Consider the following 22591-nt stretch of genomic DNA (forward strand, 5'->3'; position numbering starts at 1 on the left):
TAAAAAAAAAACACAGCATGCAGGCTGTGGGTACAGAGTCATTGTACCATAGCACATACTCACCCTGGTTTTTGTTCAGCAGACACACATACAGTGAGAACTGTACATACATCAAAAAACCTGAGTGTCCTCTGAAAGCCCTGCTCCTTAATACCAAAGTGGCAGCTCTGTATGCACCTTTGTTTGTACACTGGCGTCAGAAGCCGCAAACACCATAAAGTATGACTTAGAAATGTTTGCAGACACACACAGAGGGACATGCACTAGACACGCACCAAGGAGCCCTGATTGCATTCAGCCCCCTTGCCTATGTCCACTTATGTGTCTCTTATCAACATTTTTCTGAGTTTCACATCTAATGAGTTTCACACTGAACATCAGCATGCATGTGGCAAATCCTCTCAGTGCATTATTTATCAAATAGCCCCAAATGCTACAGATTGTTTTGGGCTGCAGGAGTGCAGAACAAGCATATAGGCACAATGAGTCTCTGACAACCTGGAGCAAATCTACCTGATAAATAGCTGAACTAGTTCATAAGACAAGGAAAAGATCCTCTGGACCTACAAGAAAGCGTCCCTTGAGGAGGTCTCCCGCCTGCCTGACGCCATAGCTGGCATTATCTGCAGCCTGCATTTAAATGCACTGCAGCAGATCTGCAGTCCTGCCTTCTAATACAGCAAAAGATGAAATCCCAAAGTATTTTCAAAGAAATCTAGCCGTTAGAGACCAGTTTTGCTGGTTTGGATCTGTTACGTTCCAGTGCTTAATTTGATGTCATGCTCAAGGATGGGCAATAGCATATCATGATATAGACAACAGCTGTAATTTTCCCCATGACTATATATCATAGCTGGTGATGCCACCTTACTCCTGTAGCATGTAGCTGGGCTCACTTGCCAGAGTCACTTACTTTGCAGACTGTACCTGCTCTCCCTGTTTGAGGTACACTTTGGCCTCCATAAGCTGTTATGTGGATGGATACTCCTGTTTTTGTGTGCTAGGAGCTACCTAAATAACATCCTGAGGCCTTAAAATTTCCGCACTGCATTTCATGCAGCTCCACAGTAATACTTTAATTCACCAAAGAGCAAAAAGATCTTAAATCCATCATTCCTCCCCTTGTTTCAGTCCATGTGCTGATTCCTTAGAAGAACCTATACTCCAAGCCATGTTATCGGTTCTACACAGTGAGTGGCTATTGTTACATGTGCTTGATATCTGGAAAGGCACAGATCTCTTCACTTAAAAGGAAAGGGCGACTGCTTGACTTCATTGCTATAGTTACTATGAAGTGTGTGTGTGTGTGTGTGTGTGTGTGTGTGTGTGTGTGTGTATCACAACAAACAGTCTTAAAATACACTTCTTTTCCTTTTCTCCCACTTTTTTGCAACTTAGTCTGCAATATATCAAAAAGGAGACCATTGAAGTTTGCTGAGAATCTTGTCACATTCATCACAATCTCTTCCTCACCCACCTCAACCTGAAGTTTGATCTGACATGTCTAAATCTCAATTGAAACGTTCGGTTTGAAATTGTGTCACAGAAAAGTACTTTTTATTTAACATATTTGATCCAATATACAGAACTATGAGAATACGGTATTCCAATACTCTCCAGGCACAAAGTACTCATCTTCCAAGCCACATTGCAATTACTTGACAATCAATGTCCCCATCACTGATCGCAAATAATCCTGCTTCTATCTTGTACTTTTTTCTTCACTACTAAGTATTCACTTCCCCTACACAAGACTACGTGGTCAGGCTTCACAATAAAAGGGCATGGATCACAATCATTTAGCATCTACCTGAACATGTTGAAAACAAAGAAGGCTTTGTTTTTACCCCACTAAAAAAATGGACTGGCAGGAACTGAGGCTGCTTATGTAGGAAATAGATTTGTCCATCCTTAGGGGGGAGGAGTCGCACTTCTATCAGTTTCTCAATTTCTCATTTTTCCAACCTTAAGTTCTGTTTGCCCTGTTTCCACACACTTTTTGCTCCTGGCCCCAATCATCACTGGCATGTGGCCCCCAGAAGGGAATGTGGCCTTTAGGCTGGAAAAGGCTCCTCAGCCCTATCTGATTGGTTCAGGAAATGTGAATTAGGTAGGCTTGCATTAAAATGTGAACTGAATGAATTTCTTCCTCATCCCTATTCTAGATGGGAGGAGCTGCAGCAGATCTAGCTTCTAAGAGCTGAGTTATAGCGCAGCTCCAAACTTAAAATGTATGGTGTGGAGGTGACCTTTATCTGGTCCTTACTTCAGCTTGACAGGAGACGGGACTGACACAGCCCCCGCAAATCAATCCGAGCCAGATGAAAGGAAAGTGTGCTGCCCACAGAAAGAGTCTGCAAAGCAAACAGTCCCCAGTGTCACCAGCTAGGAAGCCTAGCCACAGAGGACACTCGTCACTAAACAGATTCAAAGTCACTAATCTGAACAGGGGTGGTGGTAGTAGGCTATTTTCTGACACCATATAAATGTATGATCAATCAGATCATGAATGGGAAAGAAAAAACAATATGCAAGGCTACATTATATGAGGCTGTGTACACGCCATACCTTTAAAGCATATTCAAAGCTCATTCTTTCCTTCAAAGAATTCTGGGCACTGTGGTTTGCTAAAAGTTGCTGGGAGTTGTAACTCTGCTACCTATATTGGATGCAAGTCTCAAGGGTCAATGCAAATCAACCTTAGAAAAACCCAAACACCAATGGGTTTGTCCTCACGATAGGCTTTCTGGGTCTGACGTGTCTCCCACAAGAGGAGGGCAATCCCTACCTAGGAGCTCACACGCAAAAGGCACCTGCCTTTCTGTTCGACACCTTCAAGGACATGCTGCTGCTGCTGCTGCTGCCAGGAATAGAGTCCATCAAATATTCATAAAGCCCAGCTCCACTCCCAAGCCAACTTCGGCAATCAGGATTGACCCAGAATAGATTCACAGGCAGCAACCTTGTCTTCCTCTCAGCAGATAAACTACACACACTTTCTCAACCCAGTGCCAGGTTTGACCTCCAGGAGATTCTTTTGAAGACAGCTCCAGTCCACAAGTAAAGGTTTAGGACATCACGCCACCTGGACTGGGAACTGTGGTTAATCTGAACTATGATTAGGTCCAAACAAGCTAACTTCAAACCACAATTGCTGAAGCTGTTATACAGGCAACTTTCATTTTGCACGTGTTTAAAGCATGCATGGTCATACATGTGTGTGCCATTTGCAGTGTACATTGTACATGGTTCTCCCTTCATTTTATCCTCACATTGTGAGATAGGCTAAGCTGAAAACCAGTGATAAGACCCAGTGAGCTCCATGGGTGTGGGCATTCAAACCCTAGTCTCCCAGGTCCTAATCTGACACGCTAACCATTACACCACACTGAGTTCCTCCCCAGAGCAAACAGAAACATGGTGGACAGTATTCAGGATCAGCAGCACCCCCACCCACCCAAGGTTGCTATTTACCAAAAAGAAGAAACAAAGACACGTGCCTATCACAGTATTAACATATCTAATTTGTCATTTAATACTTTATTTTATAGTTGAGGCAAATTTTAGCTCTGGAGTACATCCTAATGGGAGGGGCTCATTCAAAGGATATGTTTCTCTTTGGAGTGTGGAAGAAATAAGATTCATGGCCTTGAAGGCACATCAGGCAGCAGGGCTGATCAACATCAGGGACCCAGTGTATGTTGCCCTGAGCCCCATCACAGAAGAAGAGTGTGATACAAATTAAATAAATAGATTGCTCTTCCAGACAACCTGTTAATTGAGCATTCACCCTGATTTGGTTGCTGAGAGGTTTGACAACCTGATATTGAATGAGCATTCATCCTGATTTGCCCTTGTGTTAAGCAAGTGTTATCTCACACTTTCCAATGCTTTCCCCCTTCACTTCCCTTATCACAAAAAGCCTGATTTTTTAGAGAAGCAGGTTTGTTGCACAAGGTTTCCAAATCAGCTTTAATTGCAAGACCTGTATTTACTAGGATATAACTGAATCCCACCCCAAAACAGCGACAGCCTGGAAGCACCCCAAGTTAAGCCAGTAAATTAAATAAAGTCACTAGGCTTTGAGTGTGCTGTCGCTTGCACAAGACTTACTTCATAATAAGCATGTTTAGGATTTACTGTGCCCATTAAGTAGATATGAGTGTTGTTTTTTATATGCATTGGAGGGCAAAACTATCCCCAGTCCACCTATACCAGGCTTCCTCAACCTCGGCCCTCCAGGTGTTTTGAGACTACAATTCCCATCATCCCTGACCACTGGTCCTGCTAGCTAGGGATCATGGGAGTTGTAGGCCAAAAAATATCTGGAGGGCCGAGGTTGAGGAAGTCTGACCTATACTCACCTATATCCAATGGACACTGGGAAACACAAGCCAGCAGGATGTTCTCCTGCACAAGCCCTACTGCAAGTGCAAACCGTCATTAATTTAATCCCAAATATGGTTAGTGCAGGATGACGTCCTGAGATGCACTGTGCTCTTGGTGGCTTTCTTTGCATGGCCTCTGTGCAAAACTGCAGGAAAACCACAACGTGAGTCAGCTGGGAAGAATGGCAAATTGTAAAGCATGCTCATGTTTATTCAGTTGCAATTCATCCTCATTGTTTTGACGGGACACAAATTCATTTGTTATTCACGGGAATGGCACAAACGCTCCATCAGCATTCGCCGTTAGTTAATAGCCACTTAGGGTACTGATTTTCATGTAAGCTCTTCTAGCAGACACTATGAAAGGCTTCATTTGTACATCACAGGACACTTCCTTCCCCCATCAAGAACTGGACAAGCTCTTTGAGGCACTGCATCTCTACCTGCTCACAAAGAATCATGGGTGCTTTGATTTTGTGATCACCCTTAAAAAGAAAAGCATGTACAGTATCTGGAATTTGGGTTGCCAACTTTTTTTAAGCTCCTGTGTTTTAACAGGAACTTAATAAGCAAGAATTACCAGATGATGGGTGCTCATCTCTATACTGTTAAAAACTTTACCGGGTGATTTTTTGGAAGATCAAGTTACCATTAAATGCACAGGAGCAGGTCTATTCATTTCCCCACCCTAATCAGTTGGCAATCTTGGGAGTTCACATTTAGGATTTTCTTTGGCCTTCTAATATATCCCAAGGCATAGGGGGGAGGGGAGACAGTGACTCAGTTTGATGGCCTACAAATAGCACAACTGCAATACAAAGCACCACCAGACCCCAATAGGCTGTGGCTCAGCATGGTCCATCTCATCCACTCCTCTCTTATTCCAAATTTCTCAGCTCTGAGCAATAGTCCTGCTTGGGAGAGGCTTCCTTTAACTACCACATCTCCCCATTCTAGGTCTACTCACACCGGCTGTCAGCAGAGAAATACAGGCAAGCTGTCTGACAGTGACACCAGTATGAGGAAGTCACACAGTAAGTGCCTGGTTGTGGCCTAAGCTCCTAGCCCCCCATAGTTCCCTTATTGTTTATTTATTGGTAGTACATTTATATTCCACCTTTTGTCCAAAGAGCTCTAGGTGGTGCACACTCTTCGCCCATTTTATTCCCACAACCACCCTGTGAGATGGGTTAGGCTGAGTCACAGTGACTGGTCACCCAATGGGCTTCATGGCTGCGTAGGGATTTGAACCCTGGTCTTCCAAGTCCTAGTCCAGCACTCTAACTACTACATCACATGGGCTACATGTTATGGGGGAGTCATTAAAGCAGAAGAAGAGGGTGCAGTAGAGGCTTTTAAGAGATGTTATCTTATTTGCAGGCAGGCAAAAGCACCTTGTGGACAATTCAGAGCAGGGCTCCAGGAAGGGTATGGACTGGAAGCAGGGAAAGGGAAGGGTCTTGAAGTCTGGATAAAGATTGCTGAGGACTGCATTTGGTCCCCAGTTTTGAGGTTTTCCCACCTCTGAAGGGATGTGGGGCCATCAGTGGTTAATAGCTACTACAACAGTGACCTGCAACACAATTTTGCCAAGGTGTGGCATGCTCCTCTTCAGGGTTCCAGCCAGCTTGCCATGTTCTTTTCCAGTATTCTCCATTCGACCCATTCGACTGTTTCTCTCTCTGTTTTCTAGTTCCCGTTCCCCCAACAGTCAATGAGAATTCATTGCCCACTGTTATTGGGTTATTTTGGATTCCTCCCCACCTCCCATTTAAGATTTCCCCTGTAAAGCTTTTTTGTACTTCTATCAAGGTTCCCTCAACCCAAACCTATTGACATGCATGGATTGGTACTGTTCTGGCTGTGGAAGGACCAGCACTTGCCTGAGAATTCAGGAAACAGAGGAAATGGCAGCTAAACTGAACTTCCATGTTCAGAGTCAATATATCTCCAAGTACCAGGTGTTATGAGCAGAAAAACAGGGTGAGCCGTCACCTTCAGGTCCCTTCTTACAGCCATCCAGAAGCATTTCACAGTTGCTATTGGAAGCAGAATGCTGGACTCAGTTTGATCTAGCAAGGCCATTATTCTGAAATAACCTCTCGCTGATTAGTTGAGTCTTATTGAGATGGCTTATTAAGGCAGCTTCCCATCTGTTTTTGTTGTTGCTTCCACAGCAAATTAACACCAATTTGCACAGAAAGCTATGGTGGGCGGCAGCACATTGAACGGCAAAAGGGCCGTGCACATAAGTGCCTCTCCTAAACCAGTTCCATTGCAGCTCTTTGTAAAGACGCTCAGCACCTCAATGGGAGAGTTTCCTGGCGCAGAGACTGAGAGATTGCAGAAGAAACCTCACCCACCCACTCAAAATCAATTGGGTATAGAGCACACTTGAGTGGAAGGACAGTCACAATTTCTGTTTCTTTCCAAGAGGGCTCCCAGGCCATGTGCAGCCATGAAAAGTAGAGCAGAGCATTCACCACACCAACCTCAACATCCTCCTCCCCTCCAAGGCCCAGCTCCTGCCCCTATCCTGTCAGTTCAAAACAATCCCTCCCACATGCAGACATATACAACCTGCAATTTAGCTTTCGTAGGATAGCCTTGCAAGTGTTGATTCCCAGGCAATCGCACTGCATCCTGTCCATATGTTACAGCAGCCAATTAGTATGCATGCTTGTTCTGGAAATCCATGAGATATAAAGTTTGGAGACCAGACTGAAACCTGCGGTTTAAACTGGCATTTCTGCTTGGTGATATAAAACGACAATTCAAATCCGAGACATAAAACCATCACCTTGATTTACATCAGTCTATTTACCTTGTTTTGTTTGCGCAGAATCGGGGTTAAGTTGTCAAAGGTTGGGTATACATACTTCAAGGGAACATGATAAAATTTCATTCTGCTTTCCACCAAGTTGTTTTTGTGTGTGCTACTTTTGGTTCACTCTCTTGAGGGGTATTCACACTCAGGCACACCTCTCAGAAGCTCTTTGTTTTAAGATGCTACAGCTGAAGCAAAATTTGTGCTTCCAACACCCTTTCAACACCCTGCCATATTCAAGATCAGCATGAATGTGGACAGCTTTTGGGGGTCATAAATAAAAATGCTGGTATTTTTCATATGCATATTTGAAGAGGTTGCTTTGTGCCTACCCTCCTTTCACTATTTGTTCACACCTACACACACACACCTACCCCTTCTCTTTCCAGGAGGCAAGATCTCCTTTACCTCCACTAAGACCCAGAGAGGCACAGGCATGCACTCGTGTTAGGGAAAGCAGCCCTATACTATGGAAAGCAACAATGGATTAGGGGCAGGAGAAGCAGGATCAGACAGACAGAAAGCAAGCTAAGTTTAAGGAGTAAGACTTAGATTCACTGCAAGAAGCAATCCAAGACTGGAAAAGTAGTGAGATGCAATCAAGTACGGTAGTTCTAAACAGCAGCTGTGGATCTGCTGGTTAGCAGCCTCTTCCTCCTAGTCTATGTATAATGCTTGAGCATGTATAATGCTTCCTCCTAGTATGTATAATGCTTGAGCATGTGCTGTACAATTCCTCTGTTATGCTGGCCTCTCCACCCCCACTTACTGTATCTCCCAATATCCAAAGTTAGATTTCAAGATCTTTGGGGGCAGGGGCCTATTTTCATCGCTAGCAGGGCTGTTCAAGTAGTCTTGGTCTCTGAACCTGCCCTCACCCCCAGAACCTACTTAATGCAGTCTCACATATAAGCCAACAAAAGTCACTAGCCTACAGATATTTGAGAGCTACACTGCCTAGACACGTAATCATTGATAGCAGGGGGAAAGAAAACTTCTACAAAGCTACCTTATTATTAAGTCAGATCGTTGGTGCATCTAACAGCATTGTCTACACAGAATGGCAGTTGTTTTCTCAGACCTCAGCCCTGCTGCATAAGATCCTTCTAATTGGCGACGCTGAGGATTGAACCTGGGATTTTCTGCATGCAAAACATGTGCTCAACCACTGAACCACAGGCTCTCTCTCTCTAAAGCAGCCTTCCCCAACCTGATGCCCTCTAGATGCTTTGGACTACAACTCCCATCAGCCCCAGCCAGCTTCCCTGCCTACTGGTGTTTTGTACTCACCAGAGGCAAGCAGGCACCTCACTATTTACAAGGTAACCCTAACACAGAAACACACACTGATCCAGATAGCTTATTGGAAATTTGCCACAATAGTTTCTTAAAGGGAAAATGCTGTGTATGCTAATTCTCCCAAATACACACACACCCCTACACAACTACTCCACAAATTTAAAAGCTCCTGCAACCACCCTCTCCAAACAAACTTTGGGGGTGGGGGGTAGGAATGCTATAGAGTGTGTGAATTCTATCGGAGCATCATGAATGATGAACCCTTCCCCCTTCCTGGATGACAATCAAGGTTCTCACAAATTCTTTCATCAGGTTTAGAGTGGTTTCCTTCAGTGAGTTCCCGTCAATCAGACTAAACTTTCAATCCTGGGAGTTTGCTCCTAGCACGCATACAATATCTGTGGTTTAGCATTCCCAGGCATCAGGAAAGTTTAATATTCTTTTTCTATGAAAAGAATCTGTGTGTGTGTGTGTGTGTGTGTGTGTGTGTGTGTGTACACACGTACATACGACCACCACCCCAAACATCAATAACAATTGAGAGCTGGTGTGGTGCAGAAGCTAAAAGTCTGAGTTAGAGACCAAGAAGTTTCCAGTGTGAATCTCCCTTCTGTCATTATCGTACTACATGACCTTCCAGTGTTTCTCAAGCATAGGTCCCTAAATATTGTTGGACTACAACTCCCACCATCCAGCTAGCTAGGGATGATGGCAGTTGTTGGCCAACAAAAGCTGGGGACCCAAGTTTGAGAAACAAGCAAAGGGATGGCCCTGTCACACAGAAGCATGAAGAGACTTGCTTCAGGTGGCTTGGTGGGGTAGGTGAGTAGAGAAAAAGGAAGGCAGAAACTGTGTCTGAACAGTGCAACAAGACTTTGTAAAATACTGCCCATGTGGGGGAGATGGGCATTTGGAGTCAACCTCCAACAGCAAAATGTTTTTGCCTGGTATTGCATGGTTACCCATGGGGATCATAAAACTGACCTACCATACAGGATTGTTGCAAGGATTCTAAACAATATAATGTACACGAAGTGCTTATGGCTGTGTTCACTATACATTTAAAGGCCCATGGCTCACCCCCCCAAAAAAAAAATCCTGGGAAGTGTAACTCACACCTCTCAGCAACCAACAATTCCCAGCACCCTTAACAAATTACAGATCCCAGGATTCTTTGGGGTAAGTAATATGCAGGTGTGTATATATTTTAAAAAGTGACATGAATTGTAATTAATTGATGCCCCAATCCCTAGCCTCGTTGCAACACACCAGCACCCACTTGAGTACAACATTCTAACCTGCAACCTCCCTCAGAGGAAACTAGTTCCTTTCCATGTGAGCCCTCATCCAGGTCCCAACCAGGAGAAGAAAGGTTTGGTAGGTAAATAAACTTACCAATTTACTTTTTTTTTTCCTAGCCCTACTCCTGGGGGTGGGTTAGGGGGTTCATAACAGTTTGAGAAAGAGAAAGGAAGTGGGTGAAGCATCTCCCACCCTGCAGTGCCAACCTAGCATTGTTCCATTTCCCCACCTTGGGCTGCTGCTGTTGAAGACAGAGAAGCAGGTTGGGATGAAGCAGTCACCCTAGAGGACAAGAAGTTTGCTGAGCAGTAGCATACAGGAGGATATTATGCTACACACGTTCAAACTCCCACCCACTTCTATGCCCTGATGTTGTCATCTTATCTTTCTGGCCTGGCTCCAGTGTCTTTAATGACAACTATTAACAAAGACACAATAAAGCAAGTCAATTCACACCACTCTCCTTTCCAAGCTGGGAAAAGCTTCACTGAGATTAATGTCTATGTTTCCAGTTGCTGTTCAAAGCATACAAGCAGGGTCAAAAAACTGGATCACACATGCATGACTGCACCCAATGGCTTGGCATGGGAACGTGTGAACCAACTCTACTGAAAAGCACTGTGTTGGATGAGATACATGGGAACATGAATCTTCTATCTGCTGTGACTCATGCATGCACATATACACAAGCCACAGTCATAAAATGAGAAAAATACATGTGTAAATGATTCTGGGGGTAAATCAGGCAATCCTATTATCCATCACACAACAGCCACAGAAAAAAAGTTGCAACAGGCCAGAACCACCAGGAAGTGACAGTCTTCCTTATCTCATTGCGCCCCTTGCCACCCATCAGCCATAGATCTCTCTGTTTCCCCTAGGGCCAGGAGCAGCTCAGTGGTAGGACACATACTTGGTTCAATCCTCAGTTTCTCCAGTAGAAGCATCCCATGCAGGTGGGCTGAGAAAGACCAGTGATGTGGAACTTGTGGCCCTCCAGCCATTGCTGTCTCCCAGCTCCCATAAGTCTCAACCACTAAGGCCAGTGATTATAGGAGCTGGAACCCAACAGCATCTGGAGGACCACATGCTCCCATTCGTACTGGAACATGAAATCTTGGGTGACTGCTACCAGCATAGAGAGCATTTAGATTAGATGGACCAACAGGCTGACTCTGTCCAATACAGTTTTGTACCTTGATCTGAACCATTATCAGCAAGAATGCACAGTGTCATTTCAACACTAGTTTGCTGCCAAGCACCATCCATTGGCCACTGATCTCTACATCTTCCATAAAGCCATGAATACAATCCTTCTCCCCACCCCTCCTGTCCCGTACTTCCAGGAACTGCAGCAACCAAGCACTAGAGTAGGGATGTGGCCCTCCAATGGTTTGATGGACTCCCATTCCCATCAGCCCCAGGAAGCATGGTCAGAGGTCAGGGATAATGGGAGTTACAGTCCATAAACATTTGGAGGGCCACAGGTCCCCCAACCCTGCACTAGAGAAAGTAGAAACCTTATCAGGCATTACATCCTTAAGCCTTACACTCTTCAAAACCAGAAAAGCCCATTGGCCACAAGAATAGCAGACAAACCTGCTTCAGTTCAAGACAGCTGGGTCACCAAGATATATCAGCCAGGGTCTCCAACAGAGATACCCAATTTTCACTTCTTGGGTTGTCCCCATTGTTTCCACTAATGCCAAAAGGAAAACAAAACTCTTGTTTGTACTCACAGTTGTGAAGTTCTTCTCGCCACACTCCTGCCCCCGGAACTTGCAGTATAACAACATCTCCTTCATGTCATGGCCCACACGTCCCATGAACTCACTCATGCTGAAGACTTTGGCTCGGTGATGCTGGAAGTTGGCCTTCTCTCGCAGGATGGCCAGGACTGCTGGGTCAGCGAGATGAGGGTGAAGGACCTGGAGGTTGACATCCAACAAGGCCAATAGGTCGCCAGCATGGTACAGGTCATTGGTAGTGAGGCGGGAGAAGCGGAACCCGTTGAGGTTGCAGATGGTAACAGCTGGGAAGACCAGGCTGTGGGCAACAACCTCATCCACTCTGGTGACATGCTGGTAGGAGAAGTAGTAGACCAGCCGCTCGGAGCTCTCCACCAGGAGGAGGCCCAGGGAAGCCACAAACACCAGAGCCCACAGGGCCCGCCGCACAGTCATAGGTCCATAGACAAAGATGTGGCGGATTCCATGGAGGGTTGAGGTGTTGGCAAAGATCTGGAGGCTGGAGGGCTGGAGGCTCCCCAGGCTTCCCTCGCTGGTGCTCTCCTTTAAATCCATGGAGAAAGGATTGGTCATGAAGGTGCCACTTCCCTCCTCTGACTGCAGCCAGTTTCTCGTGCGCTCCAGCTTTCCCTCATGGGGTGAAAGAGGCAACAGAAGCAGCCAGCAAGCAGGGCAGCTGCATGTGAGTGTTTGGGTGGCAGTGGGGAAGGTGCTTGCTGCGTGCTCTCCCCAGCAGCCTGGCAGGGACAGTGTGTGTGGGGAGGGGGGGGGTAAAATGTTTATTTAAAATCCATTGCAACTCTACCGCTTGATTTCCTCGCTGCGATAAGGAGGGCTGGTTTTATTTAGGGAGACACCAAGGTGATGTGGAAGAGATGTGGGTGGGAAGGCAAGGAGCAGCCAATGGAAGCAAAGCCCTCCCCCTTCCCTTTCTCTCTCTCTCTCTCTCTCTCTCTCTCTCTCTCTCTCTCACACACACACATACACACACACACACACACACAGAGCTAGTGATGAGATTACCAGTGTGTGAGTGTGTGTGTGTGTGTGTGTGTGTGGTGTGCGCATTTAAAGGGGAGCAGTCCAAGCTGCTTGCAACCCATCCGCTAAATAAGTCCGAGCTGCTTGCAACCCATCAGCTAATGTTTTATGTGGAAAGATGCTGCTGCCTGCCTCTGGAGCCAACACACTGCAGAACAGAGCAAGGTTCTTGAAGGAGCGGGAGGACTAATACCACCACCGCCCCCACTCCCTGCTGATGATTTTCCGGGCTGCTGGATTCCAGCATCCATCTCCTCTCTTCCCTTCTCAGGCTGCGTCCCTCACCCATGTCTTTTAGTCTGGGAGCTCCTCAGAGATGAAGCCAAGAGGACGACAGACAAAACTCGCAGGACAAAGGGCTGAACATGACCAGGCCTTCGTGTCATAGCAGAGCATCTGGGGAAGATTTGACAGCTGTACCCCCAGTAGTTGCTGGTGCAATGAAGGAAAAACAGCCAGGGCTGAGCTCCAATGATGCCTGCCAAGAAGGATTCGCCGGAGAACGCACTGGCCGCAGCAAATAAGTTTGCCTCTTTTTTTGCCCTTTAATGTTTGCCATCTGTCTTGACAGGGTACCATCGGCTCCATGAACCACCACACTTCCCTCCTTCCTCATCTGATCCCAGGCTGACAAACTGCAGGAAAGAAGAGTTTATCATCAGGGTATGTTACAATGCCAGCCACACTGATTCTAATTTCTTATAAAGCTAATTCTATGTTACAGGGAAAAGGAGTAAGTGTCCAGAATTTAATGAAAGCTTAGCCACATTTTTGTCAGTGTCTTAAAACTCAGAGATAGACAAGTAAATGGCAACAGCGTCTTAAATGTGTTTATCAGTATACACTTGTGTGTGTTCGTGCGTGCATGTGCGGGGAGGGGGAGAAAGAGATTTACCACATTAATTAGAGACTGAGAGCATCCGTATGTGAATGCCAATATTTGGCAACCTTCACTGCAATATGTGTACACACACTGTTTTAGCCAAAGTTAAGCACTTTAGGGCTGCAGTCTTTGGTGCACTTACCTTCAAGTAAGTCCCGTTGAATTAATTGGTACTTCTGAGCAGAAACCGTTAGGATTTCTCTGTAAGCAGATGAACTAGGGAGCAAGTCCCACTGAATACAGTGAGGGTTAACATCTGAGAAAACATGCATAGGATTGTGCTGTTATTCCCATTCATTTCAATGGGAGGATTAGGCACATAATTAAGAGCCTTGCCTATAGGAATGAATGAGACGTCAAAATGCTTAGCTTTAACTGGATCGTGCTCATGAAATATTGCAAAAAAGAGAGGAATGTGCAAACGTTTACTTTTCTGTCATATTTGTACCCCGACTTAAGCCAAGGACCTCAAGTCAGCATATGTGGGGTTCTTCTATAACCACAATAATCGTGTGAGGTAGGTTTTAGGATGACAGAAGGTGACTAGCCCTAGGTCAATCCTGTGAGCTTTGTGGCTGAACAGGGATTTGAACCCAGGACTTTTCCGCTCAAAGCCTAACACTTGATTCACTACACCATGGCTGCAATCCTAACCATGCTACTTGGAAGTAAGTCTCATTGAGGTCAATGGGACCTGTTTCTAGGTAAGTGGGGTTAGGATTGCAGCCTTGCTCCTCTATGAAAATGCAGAATAAGCACATGTGGGTGAGTGAATATATTTTAAATGAGTGTCTAGTTATGTGGACAAAAGAACAACTTCCAACCTCCACAGTCAGTGGCAGTTTAACTCATTATTACTTATCTGCTGCAGATACTGATACCTATTTTCAACTTTCCCTCCACCCTCTCGGTTTCGCAAAACATTTATCAATTTTTACAATTCCTTGCAGAAGTATTTTATCAAGCACCTTTCTTTTCTCTGATTTTATATCATGCACTTGAGCACGCACATACGTGCAATTTCATAGTAGCGTATAAAGGGGTCACATGAGCAGATTTTACATGTCTTGTAGTCCACTTTTATGCATGTCAACCTGAAAATAAATTTCACTTAGGTAATGTGGCTTGTTTTTTTTTAAATTTATTTATTGAATTTATATACCGACCTATAGCCGGATGTCTCAGGGCAGTTCACAGAACGAAATCGGTTATTGGCTTAGTCCCAAGTGTGCACAGGATACCAACTTTAAATTCTGAAAAAGCACCAGCAGGACACACCATGGGGTGGGGAGGTGAAAAAATAGATTATCTGAGGAGCAGGTAGTAGGCCTTTCATGGGCTATAATGCTTACATGCATGCATACCGAAACAAAACATATTCAGGGTTGCACCAGTTGTGGAAGAAGATTCAGAGCAAGAAGCCAAAGTATGACCATTGGTATTCCCACAATTTTTATTTTTATTTTATTGTGAGCACAGGAGGAACAAGATTTACCACCACAGCAGGTAAGTCTGTGTGTTCCAGTAGTGGCTGGCACCTGTTAGGGCTGATAGGGTGGAAGGGAGGGAGCCCAGCAGCAGGTGGCACCAGAGCAAATGACAGGCAGAACCAACTAATTCTAGCTTTGCCTCCATCCTCTTCCCTGCTGAGTTTTACAAGATAAACGAGAGGAAGCTGGCACAACCAATGCCACCCCCTGCACTGGATATTAGTAAGAAGGCAGGCAGGTGGGTGCTGGCTGATGATGGTGGAGCAGTGCCCCATTCACCCAGATGCACCAAGTACCATTGCCAGTGTGTACCTGGTCTCCAGCAAGCAGAAGACCAGTTGAATGTTCCTCTTCCGCTCCCTCCCACTCCCCACCACTCCATTTTGCCTGAATGGCAGCAGAAATGAATCCGCTGGCAAGAGATGCCCATGTATTCCTTTGCTACCCTAACAACTAATACTTAGAGGGCCATTAGCTTACCAAGAGGCTGGCCTGGCTATTCCAACAACTGTATCCTCCATTAGATCTTAAGTCTTGCTGGATCCAGGAATTACAACAATATTGCTTCTGCTAACAGCCTGCATAGGTGCTGCTTCTGGCCGTATTCAGTAACCCTTGCTTTCTAGGGCTCAGTTTATGCAAGAAAAGTCAAATGAAACAAAAAAGCAAGGGGGGCCTAGAAAATCCTGCCCCCTCCCCTTCATTGGCTAATGCATTGGGGAAGCATGGTCTTCACTTCTTCTTACACCTAACAATTGTGCCACTATTGTTGCTTTAATTGGCAGAAATTGTTCCTAGAAAAGTAGAGGGCTTGAATTCTTGCTCGATAATATTTGGTCTTATAGTGTTTTATTTCTTTATTCATTACTACTTGTATATATGATGTGATTATCATAATTATTATATATTATCTTTAATAAAATATTTTGTGTTAAAAATGCTTTTTCAAAAAGAACAGTGCTCACATAATGTTAAGGAAAATAAATGGTTACGGAGAGGCTTACTAGAAATGGAATTCACAAGCCTCAATCTCTCCAATCTTAGCCAAATCATGAAGCCTCCTGCAATCTCCACCTCCCTTAATTCAAGCATTAAGACTAGGAGCTGCAAGTCTCTAGTTCAAATCTCATCCCAACTAGGCTGCTGCTACCTCCCAGACCTGACATCTATAACACAGAGGAAATAACCACTCTAGCCTCCTTAAAGAGATATTGCAAACTTGTGACGCTCTATACCAGGGGTGTCAAACTCAAATTCATCGGGGGGCGCATCAGCAGTTTGGCGCCGCTAGAGGGCAGACGTTCTCTGGCTTGTAGGCTGCCGCGCATGCGCTGAAGAGGTGGCTTTCTTGTGTCAAAAAAAAAAAAAGCGAGAATAAAAGGTGAAGGCTGGCGGCCGGCGGTGGCTACATGGGCCACATGACGAGGTCTGATGGGCCGGATTCGGCCCGCGGGCCTTGTTTTTGACACCCGTGCTCTATACCTTTAAAGCACATTTGAGTACAGCACACACACTCCTCAAATAATTCTGGGCACCGTAGTTTGCGAAGGGTTGCTGGGAATTGTAACTGTAAGAGGTAAACTACAAGGACCAGATTTTTTTTTTTATTTTTTTTTTGAGGGAAATAAATGTGTATCTTTCTCATAGCAGACCTTGTGAGGATAAGCAGCTTTTGAAATTAAAATAAAAAATTAGTAATCTGGGCCCAGTGTAGGGCAGCCAAATGTAAATGAACAACAAAGGAACCAATTAATAAATATATCAGCAAACAGTAGAAACAGGCAAATATGATAGGCTAACCAATAAGATTCACCAATGATGAGAAACTGAAATCATTCAAACAATACAATACAAGTAAACAGCAAATCCTCCGATAATTATAGGACAAGTTTTCCAGGACTAAAACGCATTTCATACTTTTTTTCAATCAACTGAAAATGCATATGAATAGCAACTGAAGACCCCTTGGTGTCTCAGTTTTCTTGCAGATTTTCTCTTCATTCAGGAGAGCACCAATATACTATAAACTTTGAAAATAGCTTCACCCACTATATAATATAATATTATATAATATATAATAATATATTATATTATTATATAATATACTGTAGTTAAAGATGCCTGTTGATTTCTGTTAGGTGCTACCATGCATCTGAATACAAACACCAAAGTAGTAATTTTGAATTAATGCAATATACAAAATTAGAATATACAGTCATGGGATAAAGAAAGTGCACTCTATTTGAATTCTGTGGTTTTACATATCAGGACATAATAGCAATCATTTGTTCCTTAAAAGGCATAACTAATTAGTATTTAATTTTTCACACATGGCATTTCCATTTTGGCTTTATTTCTGTTAAATAAATCACAACACAGTGTAATATGCCATGCATCATTGTTCACCTGAGATTGTATTTACCTAATTTTAACACCTGCTACAGAACAGAGGGTTGTTATCATGTCTTCATATGTAAAACCACAGAATTCTAGGATGGTGCACTTTCTTTTTCCCCATCACTGTATGAAATTACATAACAGCAAAAAACAACAACACCTCACATGCTTACCTTCAAAGATGAAATCTAAAGCTGTGGCACATTTTCTTTCCTCAGCGTAAGTGAATGCATAAACGGTACTCACTTCAAAAACCCCAAACTGAGGCCTTCTATGGGAGTGAAATTACCTACTCATGAGTTAACACAGCTTAACAGGTGACTCCTCAACTTTAATGAGGAACTAGCCTTAAAATACAGTTAAAGAAACATGTGTGATAACATGTCCTAGTACATGGGTCCTAGTAGCAGCTACTGTTATGGTCTTTGGTCATGCCTGAACCCACCTACACAATTGCCAGAGTAGCTGAATAATCAATCCCTCTTGCCAGGAAACTTTAGGAATTGACACTCAAGGAGAACAGTCCTAAAAACTCTCAGCACCCTTAGCAAACTACAGTTCCCAGGATTCTTTGAGGAAAGTCATGCCTGTTTAAAGCGGCGTATTTCTGCTTTAAATATATTGCAAAGATGGGGCCTGAGGCCTTCCTGCAATCTGAGGCACAAGAGGCAAGGCCTTTTTTCCTCAGAGGCACTAGAGAAATTTACCTGTTGCTCGCATTCCAAAAAGGCAGTTAAAACCTCTTTCTTTCAGAAGGTTTTTTTTAAATGGGATTTGCTGCCACTACTCTGAAATGTTTTATAATTCTTCCAGAGCCTCAGTTTTAGTTTGACTTGGACCTTTCGGGATAAATTGTTTTAATTTCTGCCTGTCACTGTAACGCAAAATCCCGCCTTCAGCATTTTTTACAAGAAGTCAGGATACAAATGCTGTGAATAAACAGACAAGCAAACAGACGGTAATGAAGAGATTATACTTCAGAAGCTACATGAAAGAACATATATCTTGTTCTGGAAGCCTGGAGCCAGTGACCACAATCTGACACCCACACAATAAATGCCCTCCCTTCACAGGCCTGGTTTACATCACTAGGAATTATGCTTGGGGAAATAAATAGGAAATTCAAGTGGGGGGGGGGAGAGTGGAGGGTTGCTACTGCAGAACGTGATCACAAGATGGCGGCAAAGAATTAAAATTGGGAAATACATATGCCTTTGCGAAATGTCTGGGGCCTGTGTTTATTAGTTTAAACGTGAAGTCTGGATTGTGACCAGTTGCTATGCTGGAGGAGGAGAAATGGTGGACAAAGTGTCCAGTTGCCTAAAAGCTCTGACTGGTTGAGAGACGAAGAAGCTCAAGGTATTAATTAACAGGACGGAGGGGAGGGGGGAAATTTAGTTGACTAGCCTTGTTAGAATTCAGTTGGGCAGGTTCCCCCCCCTTCAATACAGACTTTAAATCCCTGAAGCAAGAGAGCATAGGGCTATACTAACAGAGGGCTCCTCTACATGACCCTCACAAATGCTTGTTTGCTGTTCCCACAACCAGGGAATAATTTTGGCCATGCCATCTTCCCCAGTTTTTATCTTGCATTCGTAATATTCCAACACACAGTTGACATTCAGCCAAAATTTTACATAGGCCTCTGAATGTTATTCTCTCGATAGGAGCTTCTTCTTTTAGCTGGAATTCACCAAAACTCAGTTCTGGCACCTCTCAGGTGGGCGCCATTGCCATTGTAAGAGAACAAGGGAGGCGTTCGTGGTGAGTTCCGGCACCTCTTTTTCTAGAAAAATAGCACTGCTCTTGATAAATAAATATACTGTGGTACCTCTGGTTACGTACTTAATTCGTTCTGGAGGTCCGTTCTTAACCTGAAACTGTTCTTAACCTGAAGCACCACTTTAGCTAATGGGGCCTCCTGCTGCTGCTGCGCCGCCGGAGCACGATTTCTGTTCTCATCCTGAAGCAAAGTTCTTAACCCGAGGTAATATTTCTAGGTTAGCGGAGTCTGTAACCTGAAGCATATGTAACCTGAAGCGTATGTAACTCGAGGTACCACTGTACAGCTCAAGTGTCAAAAGTCAGGGTAAAGAGGTACGTCTTCAGCATTCTCCATAGGCTATTATAATGAAGGTGCTGGGCACCCACAAATTTTGGTGCCAGGGCCTTGCACACTGCATAGCACCCACGGCCCCTGGCACCCATGGTCACGGGGCCAAGTTGGCACTCCTGATGAGCACTTGTGAGTTGGGCCCAGAAACAAAATGGCAACTAGCAAAGCTGTTTTAAAACAGGGGGTATGTGAGATCCAAACAGAACCCTTGCCAGTAATCTGACTGCTGCAATTTGGACCAGTCGAAGTTCCTGAATTGTCATCAAGGGCAGCCCCGCATAGAGCCCATTGCAGCAATCCATTCTGGAAGATACCAGAGCATATCTGGAAGATATTTAGGATGGTTTGGAGGTTAATGTGATGTATATCCTGTATTCAGGGACGTGGGTGGTGCTGTGGGTTAAACCACAGAGCCTAGGACTTGCCGATCAGAAGATCGGCGGTTCAAATCCCTGTGATGGGGTGAGCTCCCGTTGCTTTGTCCCAGCTCCTGCCAACCTAGCATTTCGAAAGCACGTCAAAGTGCAGGTAGATAAATAGGTACCACTCCAGCGGGAAGGTAAACAGCGTTTCCGTGCGCTGCTCTGGTTCGCCAGAAGCGGCTTAGTCATGCTGGCCACATGACCCGGAAGCTGTACGCGAGATGAGCACCACAACCCCAGAGTCGGCCACGACTGGACCTAATGGTCAGGGGTCCCTTTACCTTTACCTATCCTGTATTCAATCATAAATCCACAGATGTGCCACGGATCACCTGCATGAAGTTCATTACCACTGGGGTTCCATGGACCACAGTTTGGGAACTCCTGCTTTAGGAGGTTCAGACACTGTTTGCTTTTATGGTGTGCTAGAAACATTGTTCGATTTGTGATTCTTACTTTGCAAATGCCACCCAATATTTGAGGTAGCAGTCTTACATTCTATCAGTGTTATTTATGGATGTACTGTTTTTATCCAGCTTTTCAGACAATTATCATCTCCGGAAACAGCTCACATCAGTTAAAAAGAGAGAGCTACAGACCCTGCCATCAGGCATGCAAACAAAAAAAGACCACAAGGACAAGGGAAGGGATCTGGAGGGAAAAGGCAGAGAAGCCATCAAGCCCCCCTCCAGATATCCTTTTTATCACCAGCAAATTTATTAGCCACCCTTCACCAGCAGGTTCCAGGGCAGGTTACAACAATATAAAATAGCAAACAGTACAAACCGATTACAATCACAGGAATCGGGCAGGCCCTAAAAACAGACATCTCAGGTGCCAAAGGCCAGTTTTCATGGTGCATTATTATTCATGCTCATGATGGTATCAGGGCAAGTTATTCATGGTCCCACTTTCAGTACTGTTTGTACAGACAAACCTTTTTGGAGCTGACACACTGCTTTGTTTCAAAGCAGTGCATGCCCCTGTAACGCCTTGGTGACACCCTGTGATTTTTGTATACCACAAATTTCCTGGTTTATTTTTTGACCCACTTTTGGTGCTCTATAGTCCCCTTCTACTCGGCAGTAATACAGCAACACTGGGAAAGCACCCCAGACCAACTAACAAAACAGAAGGATGTGCGGACTGTCCGGTCTAAATCTACCACAATGCACTATTACTGTATCAATGCCATGTTGCAGAATACATGCCTCATTTAAAAAATAATAATAATCCAACCAGCTTGGAAGGACTGCAACTCTTTAAGGTCAAAACAAATTGGTAAGCTAGGCTGATTGTCTCATGCTGGTGGCTCTTTTTCCTGTTGCTAATGGATGAAAGCAGAGTGCTCTTTCCACCTTACTTCTTCAGTAGGCGCTTGTGTTTCTTCTGGGTGAGTTTTCTACCGCTGCTGCTTCTTTGGCCAATGGATAGGGCAAGGTTAGCCTCTCCCTTGCCTTTATGTTTATTCCTGGGAAGCAGAGGGTGCAGCGTCACCAAGGAGCTAGACCCCCTGGCCAATGGCCGGATCCTAAATGTGCTTTCCTGCTACTCTCCAGTCCCAGGGCTTACTGTTACAGGCTGCAGTCTTTAAAACACTTACAGACTACAAGCCAGGCCAGCAAACTCATTCTCCCAAGTGCTGATACTGAGGTAGGCAAAACAGCACCATCCACACACACACACACACACACAAACACACAAAAGGGCGGGTCGCAGCTGGCTTAAGGGAACCGCAAAGTTTCAGAAGTTTAAAAAAAAATCATGAGGGTGAAAACATGAAAAAACCACCATAGTGATTGTAATATACTGATTTTAAAAAATCATTATGGTTATTTATATTTGAATTTTTTAAAAAATATAAAAAGTAAAACTCTAAACACAGTCCAATGAGGAATGAGACTTTCAGTGGGCATAAAATGTTGATGGATTGCTGGGGAAGAGGGAGATGGAATGGAGTCTCCTGGGGGGGGGGTAGTGAGCTTGATTGAATCCTGAACAGGAATGCTCCACACTGCCAACCTTTTGCCGAAAGTCCCATTTGTAAGAATAATACTGGGGATTTAGACAGTGCAATGCAGGTCAGTTTTAGTATCTTTGTATAGGAGGTGCTTAGCGGGAGGCTGAGATAATAGTTGCTCACTAGGTCAAGATAACCTGAGGCCAGTCACTACCTCGCAGGCTAACCTACTTCTTAGGCTTGTTGTAAGGATAAAGGAAAAGGGTATGTATGTCACTTTGAGGTCCTTGGAGGAAAGATGATATGTAAATATACTTATTTGCTCAAGGATACCTAGTTACTTGATGGCAGAGCTGACATTTGAACAGTGAACGTCCCAATTCTTAATTCAAACTTTGAGCCGATACGCTATAAAAGCTCACAACTGGAACCACTTTTTTAAAAATAATAAACTTGGTGAGAAAAAGCATCACTTCATGATCCTACAGTGTAAGATTCAACATGTTTCCTTTGGAATAAATATCAGGCCTATTGGGTTTAATTGTACTCTGGACCCAGTTACAATGTCATGTGGGGAAACTGATATACTTTACCAGAGCCCAGAATTCAAGGTAGGGTGGTATCAAAAATATTGGCTGCACACCTCTTATCAACTTGGGACAGGGCAGGGGGAGAAGAGAAGAGAAAGTAGGCTAAGTTGCAAATTGTGCATGAGGAT

General features: G+C 44.4%; 1 protein-coding gene across 4 annotated transcripts in view; it reads right to left on the bottom strand.

Annotated features, from left to right (window-relative positions):
* Window positions 1-12532, bottom strand: part of LOC309517780 (acid-sensing ion channel 2) — a 394302-nt gene extending 381770 nt beyond the window's left edge. For 2 of the 4 annotated variants that reach the window (XR_014213257.1, XR_014213258.1), the window contains exon 1: window positions 11556-12532. Coding sequence is in view for 2 of the 4 variants with exons in the window: in XM_082197291.1 (XP_082053417.1) it covers window positions 11556-12137 (582 nt within the window). In the remaining 2 variants the exon portion in view is untranslated. The remainder of the gene's footprint in view (window positions 1-11555) is intronic. The other 2 variants (XM_082197291.1, XM_082197290.1) reach the window with 1 other exon arrangement.
* Window positions 12533-22591: the final 10059 nt, after the last annotated feature.

Source organism: Podarcis vaucheri (genome assembly GCF_965113315.1).
Source record: "Podarcis vaucheri genome assembly, chromosome: 13".
Lineage (NCBI taxonomy): Eukaryota > Metazoa > Chordata > Lepidosauria > Squamata > Lacertidae > Podarcis > Podarcis vaucheri.